Source organism: Helianthus annuus, chromosome 14, assembly GCF_002127325.2.
Source record: "Helianthus annuus cultivar XRQ/B chromosome 14, HanXRQr2.0-SUNRISE, whole genome shotgun sequence".
Lineage (NCBI taxonomy): Eukaryota > Viridiplantae > Streptophyta > Magnoliopsida > Asterales > Asteraceae > Helianthus > Helianthus annuus.
The window spans coordinates 8,464,573-8,483,968 of record NC_035446.2 but is presented as its reverse complement, the minus strand read 5'-3'; the positions used below and the strand labels follow the sequence as shown (position 1 = coordinate 8,483,968).

The following is a 19,396-nucleotide window of genomic DNA, read 5'->3' as shown; positions in this document are numbered from 1 at the left end:
CAAAAGAATAAGTTTAATGCATATTCAAATAAAATTTGAACTCTTTGCTGCAAGTGCTATGCATATTTGAAACAAATTCTCCATCTAAGAGTTATTTAGTAGAATTATTAAAGGGTAATAAGGGACTGTTTGTCAACATCTGAACCAATAAGTGCTGAATGAATAAGAGGTCTGAATGGGTAAGAGGTTCTGAACTAGTAAGTGCTGAATGAGTAAAATGTTGTTTGGTTGCACCTCTGAATGACCGTGTAAAATGACATTTTTACCCCTCTATTCATACAATCGAATTTCAAATAATAACATTATTATACTTTCATAACTTCATACAAATAACAATCTGTTCATAACTTCATATAATAGATGAGTTCACATCAATTCACATATACACATATATAAAGCAAATTGCATTAGGTTAAAAAAATGTAAAATTGGAAAACAGAACTTAAAGAAAAAGGCAAAAGGTTCATGATTAGTTACATGTGGAGGAGAACAGAGGCTGTAGAAAAGAGATGGATGTTGTGGAGGATCGGCGATGGAGGACTGTGAAAGGCGCTGCTATGGATGGTGGCGGAGTGGTGGGCGTACAGAGGAGATGGAGGACTGTTGCGACGTGGATGGCGGCGGAGTTGTGGAGGAGCGGAGGAGATGATGGCGTCTGTGGAGGAGAAATATGGTGTCTCTGTGCTGGTTCGGCTGAGGAGGAGAAGAGGAGGGCGGTGGCGATCTGGAGTTTCGATTGTGGAGGCGGGCGGCGGCGATGTGGTGGTTCAGATGTGGAGGAGGGTGGCGTGTGGAGGAGAGGGGAGGAGCAGAGAGGAGAAGAAGATGGGCTGTGGTAGAAGAAGATGAAGCTGTGTTGTTTAGGGCACAAGGGTATCCTTGTCTCAAGTTTCATTCAGACATGTATAATAGCTGAACCATTCAGATCTGAATGGTTCTATTCAGAGGTGAACATTTTGTGAACCAAACAGGTCAGCCTCTGACCGAATCAGAGGTAAGGTCTGAATGAATTCATTCAGATGTAAACAAACACCCCCTAAGTTTGTTAGATGAGACTTAATTCTCTTATATCGATTTTGCATTTTGAATGTGCATTCATTTGAAAAGCAGGTTTCATTTGCATTTCGTTTCTAATTCCCAATAAAAACACACAAGTGTGTTTGATGTTTACAAAAAAAACCCTGGACAACGCAGGGTTAAACACTAGTTTATAACACTAATAATAAACAATGTATATTAAAATGTTAAATTAGAAATATACCTGGTTTCGTTGCATTGTATAAATTGCCTCCCATCGCCAACACCATCGTCACCAACGCCAACACCATCGTCATCACCTTCTTCGCTGCCACCATCATTATCGCCATCGTCACCATGGTCACTACTGTGACCACCACCAAAATCCTCACTGAAAACATCATCATCAACAATATCTCGTGACACATGAAGCGCAATCGTATCATCTAACAACCCAGCTACATCAGCCATCTCATCACCCTCACCCACATGGCTAGAACTACCAACATCCATTCTCTTGTATGCTCTTGTCTCGCCACTACTCATGTTCTTAGCCCATGCGTAGTGGAGCGTGATATACCGCCCAAATCAAACATAGCGCCCCCATAGCGCCGCCAACACCACTACGGCGGGCGCTATGGGGTGGTTTTTCTTCTCCAGCGTGATCTCCTTCGCGGCGTGATATTCTCCAGCATGTTTCCCCCCACTCACACACATATATATATACATACATATGTAAATTGGAGGGGTTATATAACCCCCTTACCACTACACCCTATTTTGATATAACGCCCCATAAAGCCTTTCTCTTACGTATTTCGCCACGTGTTGTATAACGCTCCCAAATGGGCTTTATGACTGCACATAGTCTTAGAAAATCGTGATACGTCTCTGGCAGGTTTGATATTTTCTTTACATAGGCTATTTATCAGAACAATTATAATAAAGGGTTTTTTGCATATTTTCCCTTAAAAAACTTTGAAATTGCATATATACCCGAGCCAAAAATTAAATTGCATATTTCCCCTCTATTAACTAGTAAAATTGCAAATTTACCCATTTTGCTTTAATTCACTAAAATTAAATTATAGAAAGACTATTTTACCCTTCATTTTACTAAACTTTAGAAAATTGCATATTTACCCTTTTTTTACTAGTTTTTGTCTTTTTTAACTACTTGCATTTTTTCTTGAAGTTATTTTTTTCATTATTTTTCCTCACGAACTAGAGTAACAATCATAAAAAATACAATTGACAATCATCTAAATAGAAAACAAAATGCCAAAACTTTAATCCATTACGGTATCAAAAAATCATCTCAAAAGAACAACCACAAAAATTCCATGTAACAATGCCTGTTAATACCTGCAATTTCTTCTGGAGTGATGTTATAATAATTGCAATTTTAATAAAATGTCGTGTAAAGTCTACCTGTGTCTATTTTTTAAACTTTTGATTATGATAAGTTGAAATGTGTTAGACAAGGGAAATATATGGGAACAGCATGGAACTTTCCTAGCGTGTCCTATTGCATTGGGTAGGGGTTAAGGATGAATGGAGGACAAGAATCAATACATCAAAGTCTTGAATGTCTTGATCAATATGGAGAAAATGACAAAAATTTCTATTGTTTTTCGCTAGAAAATGGGGCAAGATTTATGTAAAAAAACATACAGAGGTAGAAACTATGAATAGTCATGTATATAATACAATAATGGAGTCTCAAGGATGAAGGTGATAAGTCCGGTAGCTCCCTACTCTCTTCTGCTGGAATTTGAAATGATTCTTGTCTTCTTTTTCGGATATGTTCTTCTCTTTTGTCTGCCTGTCCTTCACTCTACCATAGACTTATCTATGAATAACTATCCAGAGAGTTTCACTTGCCCAGCTTTGCCCCCATTCAAGTACCCATTTTACAATGTCACACACACACCATGTGGGTTGATCAAGGTCAACTGTACTTCCCGGCAGAAGAATCGTCGGACGAAGAATCGCGGCTGAAATCGCCCTGCTGTGTCGCCGGCAGAAGAATCGCCGGCCGGAATCGCCCTGTTGTGTCGCTGACCTGAAGATTCTCTGTTGTGTCGCCGTAAATGAAGAAGAAACCCACACGTCGAGTTATCTTTTTAGAATGATCTGATTTTTCTCTAACTTGATCTTTTAATTTTGATAAGGGTAGTTTTGTCATTTTAATAGAGAAGGGGAAATATGCAATTTTTATTTAGGCTTGGGTAAATATGCAATTAAGGATGGTTTTAAGGGAAATATGCAATTATTCCTTATATAAAATTAAATGCATCTTTCCCGTGCTATGCGGTAAGAAATCGTCCGTATTGGTTCGATTCGTTACACAAGGGATTCGGGGTGGTAACGTTCAGAATCGTTATAGGACCCGCACTCGGTTTAAAATCATGATATGTTTGTACAATATAGTGCAGTACAGTACAGTATACTGTAGTGTAGTTTTGCATAGTACACTATCGTTATATCGTATCGTACAATATAGTATATTATAGTATAGTATATTACTACCTCCGTCCCATTAAAAGTGTCTTATTTTGAATTTTCAAAGTCTTTATTTATAAACTTTGATTTTAATTATATATTTTTTGTGTTATATAAAACTTGATGAAAATTAACCCGATAAAAACACTTGTAAAACACACTCAAATCATATAACTTTCATCAAGTATTATCTAAAACAAACAAAATTATTTAAGGTCAAAGTTTATAAATAAAGACTTTGAAAATTATATATAGGACACTTTTAATGGGACGGAGGGAATACAATACAATACAATATAGTATAGTATAATGTAGCATAATATATTATCATATCGTATCTTACAATATAGATTAGTATAGTATCGTATACTATATGGTGTAATATATTATAGTGTAGTATTGTATAGTATATGATAACATTGTATAGTATAGTATAGTGTAGTGTTGTAGAGTATAGGACCGTATCGTATCGCACAAGGTAATATAGTATACTATATCGTATAGTATAGTGTCGTGTCATATTGCATCGTGTCGTGTACTTAGGGCTGTTCAAAAAGCTCGCGGCTCGGAGCTTGCTCGAAGCTCGCTCGAATTTAGCTCGGAAAAAGCTCGCTCGATTCGGCTCGGTTTAAAAGTGAGCCGAGCCGGCTCGGCTCGGTTAGAAAGTGAGCCTAGCTCGGCTCGGCTCGTAACGAGCCGAGCTGGCTCGGTTCGGCTCGCTTTGTAGCTCGGCTCGGTTTAGCTCGAATTATTTTACTTATAATAAGTTTTAATTTTATATATATTATAATATATTACAAAAAAACTGATTATTATTTACATGTATATAGGTTTGTAATTTGATATTTATGGCATATTTGAAGATTGATTACCATACTAATGAACTAATATTGTATTTTATTGAAATTAAAACTTATTTTGCGTTGTTAAATTTGATTTTGGTTTGAATTGTATTAGGTTGAACTTATTTTGAATATATTCTTTTAAATTATTGAATACAGTAATATTTTAGGCTATTAAATTTTAAGAGGTATATATTAGTTTTTTTTTTTTTTTTTTATAAAATCGAGCCAAACCAAGCCGAGCCGAGCTAGCTCGGTTTAAAACCAAGCCGAGCCCGAGCTTAGATTTTCAGCTCGGTTTTAAATCCGAGCCGAGCCGAGCGAGCTCGGTTTATAATCGAGTCGAGCCCGAGCTTGGCCTGGCTCGGCTCGGCTCGGCTCATGAACAACCCTACGTGTACTGTACGATTGTATCGTATGGTATGGTACTGTATAAGATTGTATCGTATGGTACAACATAGTATAGTATCGTATAATATAATATAATATAATATATGGTATAGTATGGTATAAGATATGATATATAGTATAGTACAAAATCGTAGGGAAAATTGCCACAAATTTCCGACAAATTTGACATTTTATAATTTAAAATTATATGTTGTTTCTAAATTGATAAATTAAAATAACCTTTTTGTAGGAAATCAGTAGCAACTGATGTTCATTTGCTACAAATTTTCGACAAGCTTAATATTTTATATTTTCAAACTATGTTTTTTTTTTTTCTATAAACAACTGTTTTGTAGGAAATGTGTAGTAACTTCTGTCAATTTGCTACAAATTGCCGACAAACTTATTATTTTATTTTTAAAATTATCTATTTTTCTAAAATTGATAAGTAACAAATAAAATAACTTTGTGGAAACGTTTTGGATTTTTTTTTGTTTTTCTTTTTTGTCAAAAAATTGTAGGAAAATTGTAAAAAAAAAAATTGAGTTGTGGGAAATTTGTAGGAAACTTTTGTAGGAAAAAATGTAGTTTTCTAGTGGTGACGTATTGATTTTACCTATTTGGTACTTTTAATATATTGGTATTCATGTCGATTTTCCACATATGGTACCCGTACGAGTGGTCAAAAACTAAAATAAAAATAAAATGGTACCAAAGCGGGTATCGTACCGAAATACCCGTATCGTACAATATATTCCGTACAATATTTGGTATCCAATTTTGTTTAAATTTGATACTGGTATTTTCGGTACTGGTATGGGTACAGATATATATAGTGTACCAATCTCATCCCTAAGTCAGAAGGACTAAAATGAAGACAAAAAGAAACTACATTCCCTCGTTAACAAAAATAAGGCATGGGGACTAAAATTGAAAATTAGCCTAACCACACAGATGGGAAACCTTATTTAACTCAAAAAGAATACTAAATAAATTAAGTTATTTTGGACACTTGCCTTACTAGCTAATTTGTTTTTTTCTCGTTGACTTTCACAATAGTTGATAGTATAAAGATGTTTTCAATCTTAAACCTAATCCTATATATATATATATAAATAAGATCCAGGTTTATTGAGTATATTTGGTTAAAAGATTGAAAAATACGACACAGGAGAGATGAAGAGGGTGTGTGTAACAGGAGCAGGAGGTTATATTGGTTCATGGGTTGTGAGTCTTTTTCTTTCAAAAGGATATATGGTCCATGGAACTGTTAGAGACCCATGTAATCTTATCTTCTGTTCTATCTTCTTTCCTTGATTTTTTTTTTCATATCTTTGATTTGGTTAAACGTTGACTTCTAGAAATTTGATCTGGTTCTTCTTTAAATACTCTTGTTAAATGTCAGTTAACAATCTGTTAGTCGTGATATTGTCTTTGACTCAGTTTAATCCGATTGATGTGAAGGTGATGAGACAAAGAATGGTCATTTGAAGAAGTTGGAGAATGCTGAAGAGAGGTTGCATCTTTTCAAGGCAGATTTGTTGGACTTTGAAAGCCTTTGTGCCGCCTTTGCGGGTTGCTCCGGGGTTCTTCATGTTGCCTCTCCCGTTCCTCTTCATGTTGCCTCTACTGTTCCTGGTTCACATACACCTAATCCCCAGGTAAATAAGTGCATGAACAAATGTTATCTACGTTGGTTAAGTTAAAATCAACGTTTAAAGTTGCAAAACATTCAAAGTAAAATCCGGGAAGGGATTTGCGTCTGAAAGTTGCACAACGTGCGGCATGCTCGATGTTTCTGTTCATATATTTACCATGCCGTAACTATAGACAGATCAAAATTTATGCTAACCCTTTTTCTTGCCCGCTTGTATTAGACTATTAGGCCAGTCTGGGCGCTACGTGGTGATACGTTGACCACGCGTGGAACCCGTGGAACACTGCCGCACCCAACTTCACCACGCATGAACAATAAAACGCGTTGTAGCCATAACGCGTGTTGAAAGTATGGTGTCCAAAGCTGAGTTCTTGGGTTGGGTTGCATACACTGAGATATGACTAGTGATGAGTACCCCCACTAAAATTGATCATTAGTGATGTAACCAAGTTCGATTATGTGACGAAATATGATTGGGTATTGTGAGTGATGGAAAGTGGAGCACCCCCACCACCTAAGTAAACGTTAACCAGAAAAACCTTTTGTCCCAAAATGTCAAGCGTTTCTTATATACTTGATACTTAAAATATGAGTACCATATAATATTATCATTTAATATAAAAAAACTACAACGTCGAATAAAATAATTTAGACACTATTGGTTTTATATGTAAAAGGTTCACTTTGGAAGACAATATTCAATCCGTTGACTTTGGTGCTTCTAAACTATTTATGTAATATTATTTTGCAATAATAATGTTGTGTAATAGAAGTTGTATTGTGTGTATTGTGCTTTGCAAGAGTAATTTTGCAACAATGTTGTGCAATAGGAGTTGTATTGTGTGCATTGTGCTTTGTAAGATGATTTTCCACTACGTACCGAACCGGTACCGGTTTCGAATTTACCGAACGGGGTACACTTTCGATACCGATTCGGTACCGACTTTTAAGATTTTCGGTACCGATACGGTACGGTACCGGTATTTACCGGTTTTTACCCTCAAATACCGGTACCGAACCGTACCGTACCGGGTATATTCGGTACCGGTACCCACTTTTGGGGATTTTCGGTAGCCGGTCGGTATCGAGCTTATCCCTATTTGCAAGAACCCTACAATTTATAAATTTATGCTTGGTTTTTGTTATGATTTTGTTGTTGGGATTTCAAGTTTATAACACTCACAAGACACTCAAAGATAAACTCACGAAGAGACTTTTGTTTACTGCTTCAAAGTCCACACTTTCTTCATTCTGAAAGTTTCATATATATACAAACTCATGCAACGTAAATGAAGGAAATACACCCATGTTTTGACCCACTATAAAATAACTAATCCTAAAAATTTGGGCTCCACTACCTAGACTCATTCAAACACATAAAACATGTGACTAAATACCAACTTTTCTATTGATCCGTTTCCTATCCCGTAGCTCCATTTTCTATACCTGAAAACCCGAATTAAAACCCGCTTTGAACCGTCAAGATTAACTAACATTCACCCCCTTAATCTTGACCCGTTTCTCCTTTCTTTCCCGCCCTCTTGCTAGATCGGTTCACAAAGATCTGATTCGACTCTTGCTCTTGTTTCCGTCACATGCTATCCGGAATCTTTCATCTTGCTTCTTGCTATGAACCGCACTTTCTGTCTTGCATTTAGATTCACACATAATATTGCTTCTTGCTTGCCTCTTGGTAACCATGCTACTCAATATTGCATTACCTTCTCCCGGTTTTCGATTCCGACATATTATGTGTTTACTCACACCTGCCAAAAACAAAGAGACAAAATAGCACAAACAATGTTTCCCTTGTTTTTTTTTTCTTGTATAGTTCTTCACAGCCAAAAAGTTCCTTTGACTTTTCAGCCACAAAAAAACCAAACATCCTCACATTCCATATCTTCTATGTCAGCGCCTCTTTTTCTTGCTTTTTTTTCGAAAAAAACATACAACACCCACACACAGTAGGTTATAATCGGGTTTCTTCCACATAGTCGCACCACACACATTTTTCCCTACTTGAATCGCTGAACCACACATGTCTTTCTCGACTCCAATCACTGAACCACACATGTCTTTCTCGACTCCAATCACTGAACCACACATGTCTTTCTGTTCGCCACATGTCTCCACACATTTTTCGGCTGAACCATAAAATCACACAGATTTCGTTCTTGATTAGACTCACAAAGAATCACCACCATGAATCACTCAAATTCTTCTCCCTTTTTTCACACAGAAATTGTTCACGTAGAACACCTCTCAGTCGATTCACTCAGAACCGTTGCACTACTCACAAAGATTTCTTCCTGGTCACACAGATCACCACTCCTGCCAGTTCACCCAGAACCCTTTCTGGCTCGATTTCGTTTCCTCTCCGATCACACAGATCTCGCTAATCTCGGTTCACATAGAACAATCTTGATCACACAGATCATCTTCTTTGTTTTTCTCGTCTTCTACCGGCTCACTAAGAACCGATTGGTTCACGCAGAACTCTTCTTCATACGGCTCACAAAGAACCCTTCTTCGATCACTAATATCGTCTTCTTCATTGTCTCCACGCGGCTCACTCAGAACCATACTCGGTTCACTAAGAACCTCTCCTCTCCTTCTTTCTGTCGACGGTAATCACTGCCACAAAACACGCTGCTCTCGATCTCTCTATCTTCTGACCCCCGTAGTTTAGAGGGACTGCTCCCTTCTTGGAAAGACGACTCTCAAACTCACGGTATGAGCCCTAGGCTCTGATACCAATTGTTGGGATTTCAAAGCTTATAACACTCACAAGACACTCAAAGATAAACTCACGAAGAGACTTGTTACGATAAGGAATTGAGAGAGAATCGTAAAAGAGGGAAACTTCAATTCATTACCAAGATGATCAACTAACTGTTACAACTGTCTATTTAACTAACAATACTGTAACTAATTCTAACTAACCCTTAACAACCACTATGACATATTAAGTCCTTTTATTTCTAACAATGACATAAATGGCCCTTCTATTATTTGTACGTAACAAAGCTTCCCCCATTAAAAGATTCTTGACCTCAAGAATCAATGTTGAATGCTGGAAATCTTGCTATGAATTCTTCAGACTCGACCCAGGTGGCATCATGAACCGGTAAATCCTTCCATTGAACTAAAAATTTGACTATTGCTCGATTCCCACTTCTAGCCATTTTCCTATCCAAAATGACCAAAGGCTGAAGATTTTGAACAGTGGCATTAGGAATCAAAATTTGCTGTTCAGGAGGGCCAAATGCTTTCTTCAATAGGGACACATGAAAAGTTGGGTGTATTTGAGAGCCATCTGGTAGTTGCAAAGTATAAGCAGCCATTCCCACCCTCCGAATTATTTGAAAAGGCCCATAGTATTTAGGAGAAATTTTGGAATATTTATGCAGCCTTAATGAAGTTTGTACATAAGGTTGAAGTTTGAGATAAACCCAATCACCCACATTAAAATCTCTTTCTGATCTGTGCCTGTCTGCAAACTGTTTCATTCTGTTTCGAGCTCTAGCCAACGACTGTTTCAATGTGGTTAACATAGAGTCCCTTTGAGTTAACCAAATATCTAAGGAATCAATAGGAGTTGACCCCTTGACATAAGGCAAATGAGTGGGTGGTTCAACACCATAAAGGGCCTTGAATGGGGACATTCCAATGGCCGAATGCCAAGTGGAATTGTACCACCACTCAGCTAATGATAACCATTGGCTCCAACTGTTTGGATTGGCCATTGTCATGCAGCGAAGATAAGTTTCCAGGCACCTATTCAAAACCTCAGTCTGGCCATCTGATTGAGGGTGGTATGCAGTGGATAATGCCTGATCAATTCCTTGTAACTGCAAGAATTCCTTCCAAAAGAGACTCATAAAAATTGGGTCTCTATCAGATACTATGTTCAAGGGACACCCATGTAACTTGAAGACTGAATCCAACATAATTTGGGCAATTTGAGCTGCTGAAAAAGGGTGTTTAATAGCCATAAAGTGCCCATATTTTGTCAACCTATCAACAACCACTAGGATAGTGTCTTTACTGCCAGACTTAGGAAGACCACTAATAAAGTCCATGGAAATGTCAGTGAAAATAGATTGCGGAATAGGTAGAGGATTTAACAATCCAGGTGAAGCCATTGTTTCATATTTAGCTCTAAGACATACATCACACTTTTTGACCAAAGACTTGATGTCTTTAGATGCCCCTTTCCAAAAAAATAAGCTTTTAAATCTTTGAAGGGTAGGTGTAATACCAGAATGGCCACCAACAGTGGATGAATGGCAAGACAGCAGTATAGCATTCCTTAATGCTGCATCCTTCCCAATCCACAATTTAGACTTCCTCGTTAGAAAGTTACCATCCCAGGCCATGTGTTTGACCTCTTCACCTGCTGTAAGTTTCTGAATAAAGATTTGAGCTTGCTCATCTTTTGCCCAATGATCTTTGATTTGTTGCAGCAAGACTGGTTCAAAAGAAGAAACTGCCAGAGCCATTAAAGTTGAACTGTGGACTCTAGATAAAGCATCAGCTACTGAATTTTCTGCTCCTTTCTTGTATACAATATCATAATCATATCCCATCAATTTACTAAGCCATGTATGTTGAAGAGGAGTAGTAACTTTCTGTTCCAACAAATATTTCAGACTCTTTTGATCGGTTCTGATAGTAAAGTGTTTCAAAATGAGATACTGGTGCCAATGCTTAACTGCTAGCAAAATGGCCAGTAGCTCTTTTTCATAAACAGACAAAACACATTGTCTTGGTGATAAAGCTTTGCTGACAAAGGCAATTGGGTGCTTGTCTTGCATTAATACAGCTCCTAGGCCCTTAGAACTTGCATCAGTTTCCACCACAAACTCCTTAGACCAGTCAGGTAGCATCAAAACAGGAGCTTGGGTCATTGCTGTCTTTAATGCTTCAAAAGCAAGTTGAGCCTCTTGTGACCAATGAAAAGCATCTTTTTGAAGAAGATTGGTCAATGGTTTGGCAATGGTACCATATGAAGAAACAAATCTTCTATAATAACCTGTTAAGCCCAGAAAACCTTTCAATTGTTTGACTGTAGTAGGGACTGGCCATTGTTTTACTGCTTCAATTTTGGTTGGATCAGTAGAAACTCCCTCTTTTGATATTATATGACCCAAGTATTCAACTTGAGAGCCTGCAAAACTACACTTTGACTTCTTTGCAAATAATTGATTATCCCTGAATAGCTGCAATACTGCCTTTAAATCTTCAACATGCTGCTCCATGCTTTTGCTATAAACTAGCACATCATCAAAAAATATTAACACAGATTTTCTGAGCAGACTTTGAAACACAGAATTCATCAAACTTTGAAACGTGGCTGGGGCATTAGTCAGCCCAAAGGGAAGGACCAGGAATTCAAACAGTCCCTGATGAGTTCGGAATGCAGTTTTATGAATGTCTGCACTACTCATCCTAACTTGATGATAACCAGATCTCAAGTCCAGTTTTGAAAACACAGCTGCTCCTCCCAATTCTTCTAACAATTCTTCAATTAAGGGGATGGGAAATCTGTTCTTAATTGTTTGATCATTCAGCTTTCTGTAATCAACACACAACCTCCAGCTTCCATCTTTCTTTTTGACTAAAACAACAGGAGATGCAAATGAGCTGATACTTGGTCTAATGATGCCCATGTCAAGCATTTCTTTGACCATCTTTTCAATAATATCCTTTTGGCCAACCGGATATCTATAAGCCCTTTGGTTGATAGTGATAGATTCATCTTTGAGGTGAATCTTATGATCACATGGCCTACTTGGTGGTAAACTAGTAGGAATGTCAAAGACATCCTGAAACTTTTCCAACAAGTTGCTGATATCAGAATTACTATTTTCAACCATCACCTTGGCTTGATGTTGAAAAGTGCCATGAACCCCTTCTTGAATACTAAACAGTTGCATACTAGCCATCGAACCATCTTGTCCCAATAATTGTGACAGTTTCTCTATAGTACAGAGAGATATGCCACTCTTATCTATCCCCTTCAGTTCAATCACCTTAGAATCCACCTTAAATTGCATTGTGAGTTTCTTAAAGTTCCACATGATGTCATTCAAAGACTGTAACCATTGTATCCCTAGAACCATATCATAATTGTCTAAAGGCAACAATAACACATCAGTTTTAAACCAAACACCCTGCATTAACCACTGAAAGTCTTGACACAGCTGATGACAATTCAATTCTTTACCATTTGCTACCACTACTTTCATTAAGGGAACTTCTTTAGTGTGACAGTTCAATCTGGCTGCTAATTTGGAATTAACAAAATTATGGGTTGAACCGGAGTCAATGAGTATATGTATTTGTCTTGTACCTATAGTACCCACTACTCTCATGGTCGAAAAAGAAGTCACCCCTGTCATAGCATAGACAGATAGCTGAGCTTCTCCTTCAGTTTGCACTTCTGCAACATCCTGTTCCATTCCTTTAAACTCACTATCATCACCATCCTCTTCCCCCAAAAGTTCAATATTGTAAAGATGTTTGAATTTACAATTGTGGGTTGGTGAATACTTTTCATTGCACCAAAAACATTCCCCCTTTGCCCTTTTTTCCTCAGCTATCTTAGCAGGGACTTTCTTAACATTTTTTAACATCTTATTGGGTGCAGGTGTAGGTAATAAGGCCATTGATGCAGTGGGGTTAACTACATTCTTAGGGGCTGATGTGTTGTTCAACTTAGCACTAGAAGTAGATGTAGCATAAGAACTAACATTCTTTCTAACTTCTTTATCCCCAAACAAAGTGGAGTATACTGCAGTTTGTTGCTTAGCCATAGCTATAGCATCCCTCATAGTTTTAGGCTTAAAAATCTTAACCAAACACCTAATCTCAGGTTTTAAACCCCCAACATACAGACTAGCAGCATAATCATCAGACAGTTTAACCCTATTTAACAATGTATCAAACTCTTTAGTGTAATCGTTTAATTGACCTGTTTGATTGAGATTCTTCAATTCTTCCATTGCATCCTCACATAATCTTTCTGAGAATCTGCTGATTGCGGATCTTGAATATTCTTCCCAAGGAATGTCTGTGATGTCTCTGTCTTGGCTATTCACATACCCTTGATGCCATTCCAATGCGGGTCCTTCTAAATTGATTACCGCGTAATACACTTTTGAATCATCTGGTGTTCTATCCACAGCAAAGAAATGATTACATTTGATGATCCATCCTTCAACTTCCGTCCCATTAATTAAACTTTGGGAAGTCTAATCTCCCCGTACGAACCAACCGCTGATCAGCGTGATGCTGACCATACCTTCCATCGCTTAATTTCTCATTGATTTCTGACATTTGTGAAACCAATTTTGTCATGCTTAGTTGGAGCAATTGGATTGCTTCTGAGTTTTGATCCAACACCATCTGTTGAGCTTCGATCATACTCTTGTTTTCTTGCCCTAATTTTTCAATTCGTTCCATTTCTTGTTGTCTGGTTGCCATTGCACAACAATTTGGGGAAAATTTACCGAATCAGGTCAACGGAATCAATCAATCCGACTGAATTTTGTTACAGAATTGAAATTGGAACAATCAATTTCAATGAATTAGAAAAGAAATGCACGAAGAAAAGAAGGAATTTGACCGAATCGATGATCAAATTCGAATCTTGAATGATCGCTTACAGCCGGACTAATGTGAACGGAGCTCCGATGAGGATCGGTAGCTCTGATACCACTGTTACGATAAGGAATTGAGAGAAAATCGTAAAAGAGGGAAACTTCAATTCATTACCAAGATGATCAACTAACTGTTACAACTGTCTATTTAACTAACAATACTGTAACTAATTCTAACTAACCCTTAACAACCACTATGACATATTAAGTCCTTTTATTTCTAACAATGACATAAATGGCCCTTCTATTATTTGTACGTAACAAGACTTTTGTTTACTGCTTCAATATCCACACTTTATTCATTCTGAAAGTTTCATATATATACAAACTCATGCAACGTAAATGAAGGAAATACACCCATGTTTTGACCCACTACAAACTAACTAATCCTAAAACTTTGGACTCCACTACCTAGACTCATTCAAACACATAAAACATGTGACTAAATACCAACTTTTCTATTGATCCGTTTCCTATCCCGTAGCTCCATTTTCGATACCTGAAAACCCGAATTAAAACCCGCTTTGAACCGTCAAGATTAACTAACATTTGTAACATTAATATTTTTTGATCTAGCCCATTTCATTGACCTGCACTTGATTACAGTTTGCACGAACTGAAACTTATAAATATGTGTTTGCTTTTTGCTATGATTCTTTAGCATTAATATTATGTGTACAACTCAAAAAGCCCCGCGACGCAATGCGCGCGGGTCTTTATACTAGTTACTATAAAAATTACATTCATTAACCCGCCTGTGAAAGATAAAAGTAGAAACCCAATCATTTCCTTTGTTAATAAATGGGTCGAAACAGCTACCTCTAGACACATAATACAGTATATATAATTTGCTTATGAGCTTAAACTGAACAGGTGGAACTGCTGGATCCTGCTATGTTAGGAACACAAAACGTATTAAACGCGTCTTTGAAGGCCAAAGTCGAAAAGGTTGTGGTTGTCTCTTCCGGTGCTGCAGTTATGGTGAATCCAGAGCTGCCCTCAGACATGGAACTGGATGAAAGCTTCTGGACAGATATAGAATACGCCAATTCAACCCAGGTATCTCAAAACCGTATACATCAAAATACATTTCTCTTTATCATCATTATAGAATATATGAAAACATTCTTGTAATGTGGATTTTAGAATTGGTATGCTGTATCCAAGACAATAGCAGAAATGGAAGCTTTAAATTTTGCAAAACGACATGATGTGAAAGTGGTAACAATTTGTCCATCCATAGTCATCGGCCCAATGTTGCAGTCCATCATTAATGCTACTAGCTTACTACTTTTGAGCTACATGAAAGGTCAGTAATAATTAGTGATGACAATGTGTCGGGTCTTGATAACCCGTCACATTCTCGATTATAAAACCGTGTCCTATATACATTACTAAGCCATTGTGGTCGCAGGTAACGGGCATGTATACCCTAATACCAAACCTGTAGGATTATGTAGAGCTCATTCCTATATACCCGTGTCCTAATATTTCAATTCTTAAGTCAATTTCAGTTACTGATATACAATTACTGATTACCAAATATTGAATTTTGTACATTCTCAAAAAATTTATTTTGTTTAAGTGGACTAAGCTGACTTCAACATATACACAAATTTTAGCAATATGTATTTTTTTCTTTTTTAAATTTTAATGTATGCCTATCATTTTCATTTTGTTTTTCAGAAGAAGGTAGATCGGGAGGGGACTCGATGGAGGACATTAAACGTCCTTATGTAGATGTTCGTGACTTGTGCGATGCGATTTTACTTTTGTATGAAAATCCTGAATCCAATGGAAGATATATTTGTTCTGCATACTCACTTACGACAAAGGAATTTGTTGCAAAAATGGAGAGCTTGTCCCCAGGCTACAATTATCCCAAAATGTAAGTTCAACTAGGTAGTAATTTCGACCTGTTTAGTTAAGAGTGGCTGATTCCGGTTATCTTTTATCTCCATGGGTAAAATTAAAAATTTTGCTAAACTGTAAACCAAGGTCAAATAAACCGAGGTCAAAAGTCGTCACAAATATTTTGTAATACATAAAACCGTTAAAACATTTAATTATAGGCATAACAAAATATTTAAACACACTGTTTCTAAAATAATGGAGATAATTTTTTTGGTTGTACCCGAATCGCACACAAGTTACCAGTCTGGACCCGTTACCTTATTTTCTCGCCCTCGCCATTTTGCCACCTATATTTCAGCTAATAACTTATAGATTTATGTTGCGAGCCTTAAACTCTAAATCCTTTTAACATGCCATGCAGCTTTACAGGGCAGAGTGCTTATCCTCCACTCAACTCAGAGAAGTTGTTGAAACTTGGATGGAATTACAGGCCATTGGAAGAGACAATAGTTGACAACATCAAGAATTATGAAGAAACTGGTTTATTGGAGAAAGGGAAGCCATTTCCATCTACCATAACATTCTAATATCATTTTGTTTGATAAAAGAACGAAGACGATCAGTCCCTCACATGAAGTTGAGTGTTTGTATATGTTTTTTTTTAGTTTCGATTCTTCGGAATTATGTGACAATTTGATTGTTGTGGCTTTTTCTTTGAAATACTTCATTATTATACTTGAATGAACATGCCTAGGATGTGTCCATGTAAACGTCTGAGATGAATATGATAAAATCTACATATTTCAACCAGAATCTTAACTGAAAGAGACAACAAATGAAAGGTTTTCTGTGTTTGAGATGAATATGATAAGAACTATATGTATTCTCTTTTGGAGCCTTCAATAAAAGATTACTAATGCCTAAAATAGTACCAATAAGTTTCTCTGCTTACACAAGCATTCATTGATGATGATTGAAACAGGAAATATCAAAAACCAAGTGTGATAGGGCGTTCCAAGGGTGTCCATGATATTGTTTCAACCACGTTCTTATATTATTGATTGAGTTTTAATAAAGCTCAACTAGATGGTATTAATGGATTTAAGCCAAACGTAAAGGGTCTATGTGTTTTTAGTATAAATATGTTTAGGGTCACAACTTGTAATGTTGTAATTAGTAGGAATTAAACGTAGCTATGTTAAAAGATTATATGATGTTTGTTAGGACCGAGCACACACACGAATAACATGACTCGCAAAAGTAATAAATGAACACAGGGATTTAGGGATTTATTCAGGTGTTCAACATTACAAATACATGATATTATTTTTATATATAGACTACACAATTACGGTTAAAGCCCATAATTAAAGAATAAGCCCATGGGCCACGACTTGGGCCGACTACCCTTACTATTGTGCCACACCTACTAGTGTCGAGAAGTCTACAAACCAATAATCTCCTACTTGGAGGCTTCAAAGATACGATCAACTGCGCTCCACTGTACTTCTGTAATCTGTCAAAGGAAACCCTAAGCTCCACCTCTAGTTGCCACCAGCCTTCTCATCAATTCACATGAAGGCTCGTTGATGCTCGCACTGAGCTTCAACTCATAAGTCATTACCCGTGACTCGTTCCCTGTCCCTTCCGGCTCTCACTTAAATGAACTGTCGGACCCTGAGAAAACCGGAGAGCTGACACTCTCCATGATAAGCAGGTAATTCAATTCACTGATGGACTTTCACCGCTGGAATACGAGTTCTTTTAACCAACCGTCGTCTAGGAGTTTTGACTAAAGCACAACCCGTACTGCCACTGCCTCGAAAACCCCTGCTGGTCTCTCAGAACCTTTCCTAACACGTTCAACCTGAATCTGACATGTGACTTTAGGTTTATCTCCTACAAAACAAACCTTCTTCTTCCCACTAGAATATGTGAACCGGACTTTTGATCTTCTTATAACTGGGATAACCTCTCCCTCAGGCAGTACACTGACCATGTACAATAAACCCCTCTACTTGCCATGTGCAACCATTAGATTTCCCTCAATTACCTTCCACTGTCCATTACCGAACTTAATCTCGTGATCCTGTCATCCAGCTGCCTGACTAAAATAAGCATTTGCTTCAAGCCTTGAATAACTCTCACTTCTCTCAATGTCTAAGTAGATCCAACTAAAGTAACTAGGTCAATATCACCCATGCATGTGACATATAAGACTTCATCATTTGCTAGTTGTGCCTTACCAAAATCCCCAACGTTAAGACTCCGTAGTGCTTCGCTACTGTGAGTAGCGTGAAATGAAGCACCCGAATCCATAACCAATGAATCCACACCACTCCCCACACTACAAATCAAAGCTTCATTATCTAAGTGGTCTGTTGTAGCTTTAACTTCTTTCCTTTCCTTTCCTTTCATTTGGACATTGATTCCTGAAATGTCCAACTTCTTTTATACTTCCAACAGGTTACATAATTTTGAGCCCTAGACTAAATCCTTTTTCTGTTCTAACTGCCACTACTTTTGTTATTCTTCCTTCCTCTGCCAACATGCATTAATTTACCCGATAACCCACATGAATTTCTTCGGCTAACGTCTTTGCCTAGAATAAGACCCTGCATCTTCGCAAACGTGAACTTATGTTGATGCATTTAGTGTGAATGCTGCTAGTGACATTCGAGACCGTTCATGTCATGACCGGAGTCGACGACGTTCCTCCTTCGGTTCGACTCGGCATACGAGATGCAAGTGACGACGATACGTTACGACACGAGAATGACGTCATCACGATGTCATGATGACATCATCATGGCATCAGGATGATGATGTCATGCTTTATAGATTTCAATATGTACACACAAAGCATGGCTTTTTGTATGAATTATATAAGTGCACACGAAATATATGTGTTTCATATCATATATTTCATGTGAAACAAATGATGGCATGAAACACTTGTGATTCGGATGGAGTCTTTTTATTTCGTTTGACACGAAGCATGTGCTTCATCTTGTGGTTATATGTTTGGTGCAGTTTCGTGTAATGTGTTTTAGTTTTGTGTGTTCCCCTGTTGTATCGCCTATAAATACAGAAGTGACGTGTGTCGGTGTGAGTGTATTTTTAGTTATATTTTTAGCTTTTTTACTCGCTGATTTAAAGTTTTGAATTTATAAAACAAGATATTCTACTATCACTTTACACACATGCTAGGCAAGTGCACCGATCGCGGACGTAGTATAGTGATGGCAAGATACCAAGGTCGTCCAAGGACACAAGACATTTTAGTACCGGCTTATCGTCAACGTCTAATCGAACCAAACTTTTAGAAAATATTTTTAAACTAATAAAAAAAGATAAAAACAGAAAATAAAAATAAAATAAAAATGATAGACAAGAAAGAATCACTTGGATCCGACATATCTTTCATGTACCCTTTTGATGATTTCTGCACTTTGGGCATTTTAAGA

General features: G+C 37.3%; 1 protein-coding gene across 1 annotated transcript; it reads left to right on the top strand.

The window, feature by feature from the left end:
• The first annotated feature begins 5,885 nt into the window (after positions 1–5,885).
• Positions 5,886–16,670, top strand: LOC110908052 (cinnamoyl-CoA reductase 2). The gene is made up of 6 exons (XM_022152954.2): positions 5,886–6,036; positions 6,219–6,415; positions 14,949–15,134; positions 15,222–15,384; positions 15,762–15,963; positions 16,351–16,670. The coding sequence occupies exons 1-6, from the start codon at positions 5,931–5,933 to the stop codon at positions 16,514–16,516; spliced, it is 1,020 nt and encodes a 339-aa protein (XP_022008646.1). The 5' UTR covers positions 5,886–5,930; the 3' UTR covers positions 16,517–16,670.
• The last annotated feature ends 2,726 nt before the right edge of the window (positions 16,671–19,396 follow it).

Coding starts and splice junctions, on each gene's coding strand:
- LOC110908052 (XM_022152954.2), top strand. CDS start 5,931: ATGAAGAGGGTGTGTGTAACAGGAGCAGGAGGTTATATTGGTTCATGG. Junction 6,037..6,218: donor TGGAACTGTTAGAGACCCAT/GTAATCTTATCT, acceptor ATTGATGTGAAG/GTGATGAGACAAAGAATGGT. Junction 15,964..16,350: donor GGCTACAATTATCCCAAAAT/GTAAGTTCAACT, acceptor CATGCCATGCAG/CTTTACAGGGCAGAGTGCTT.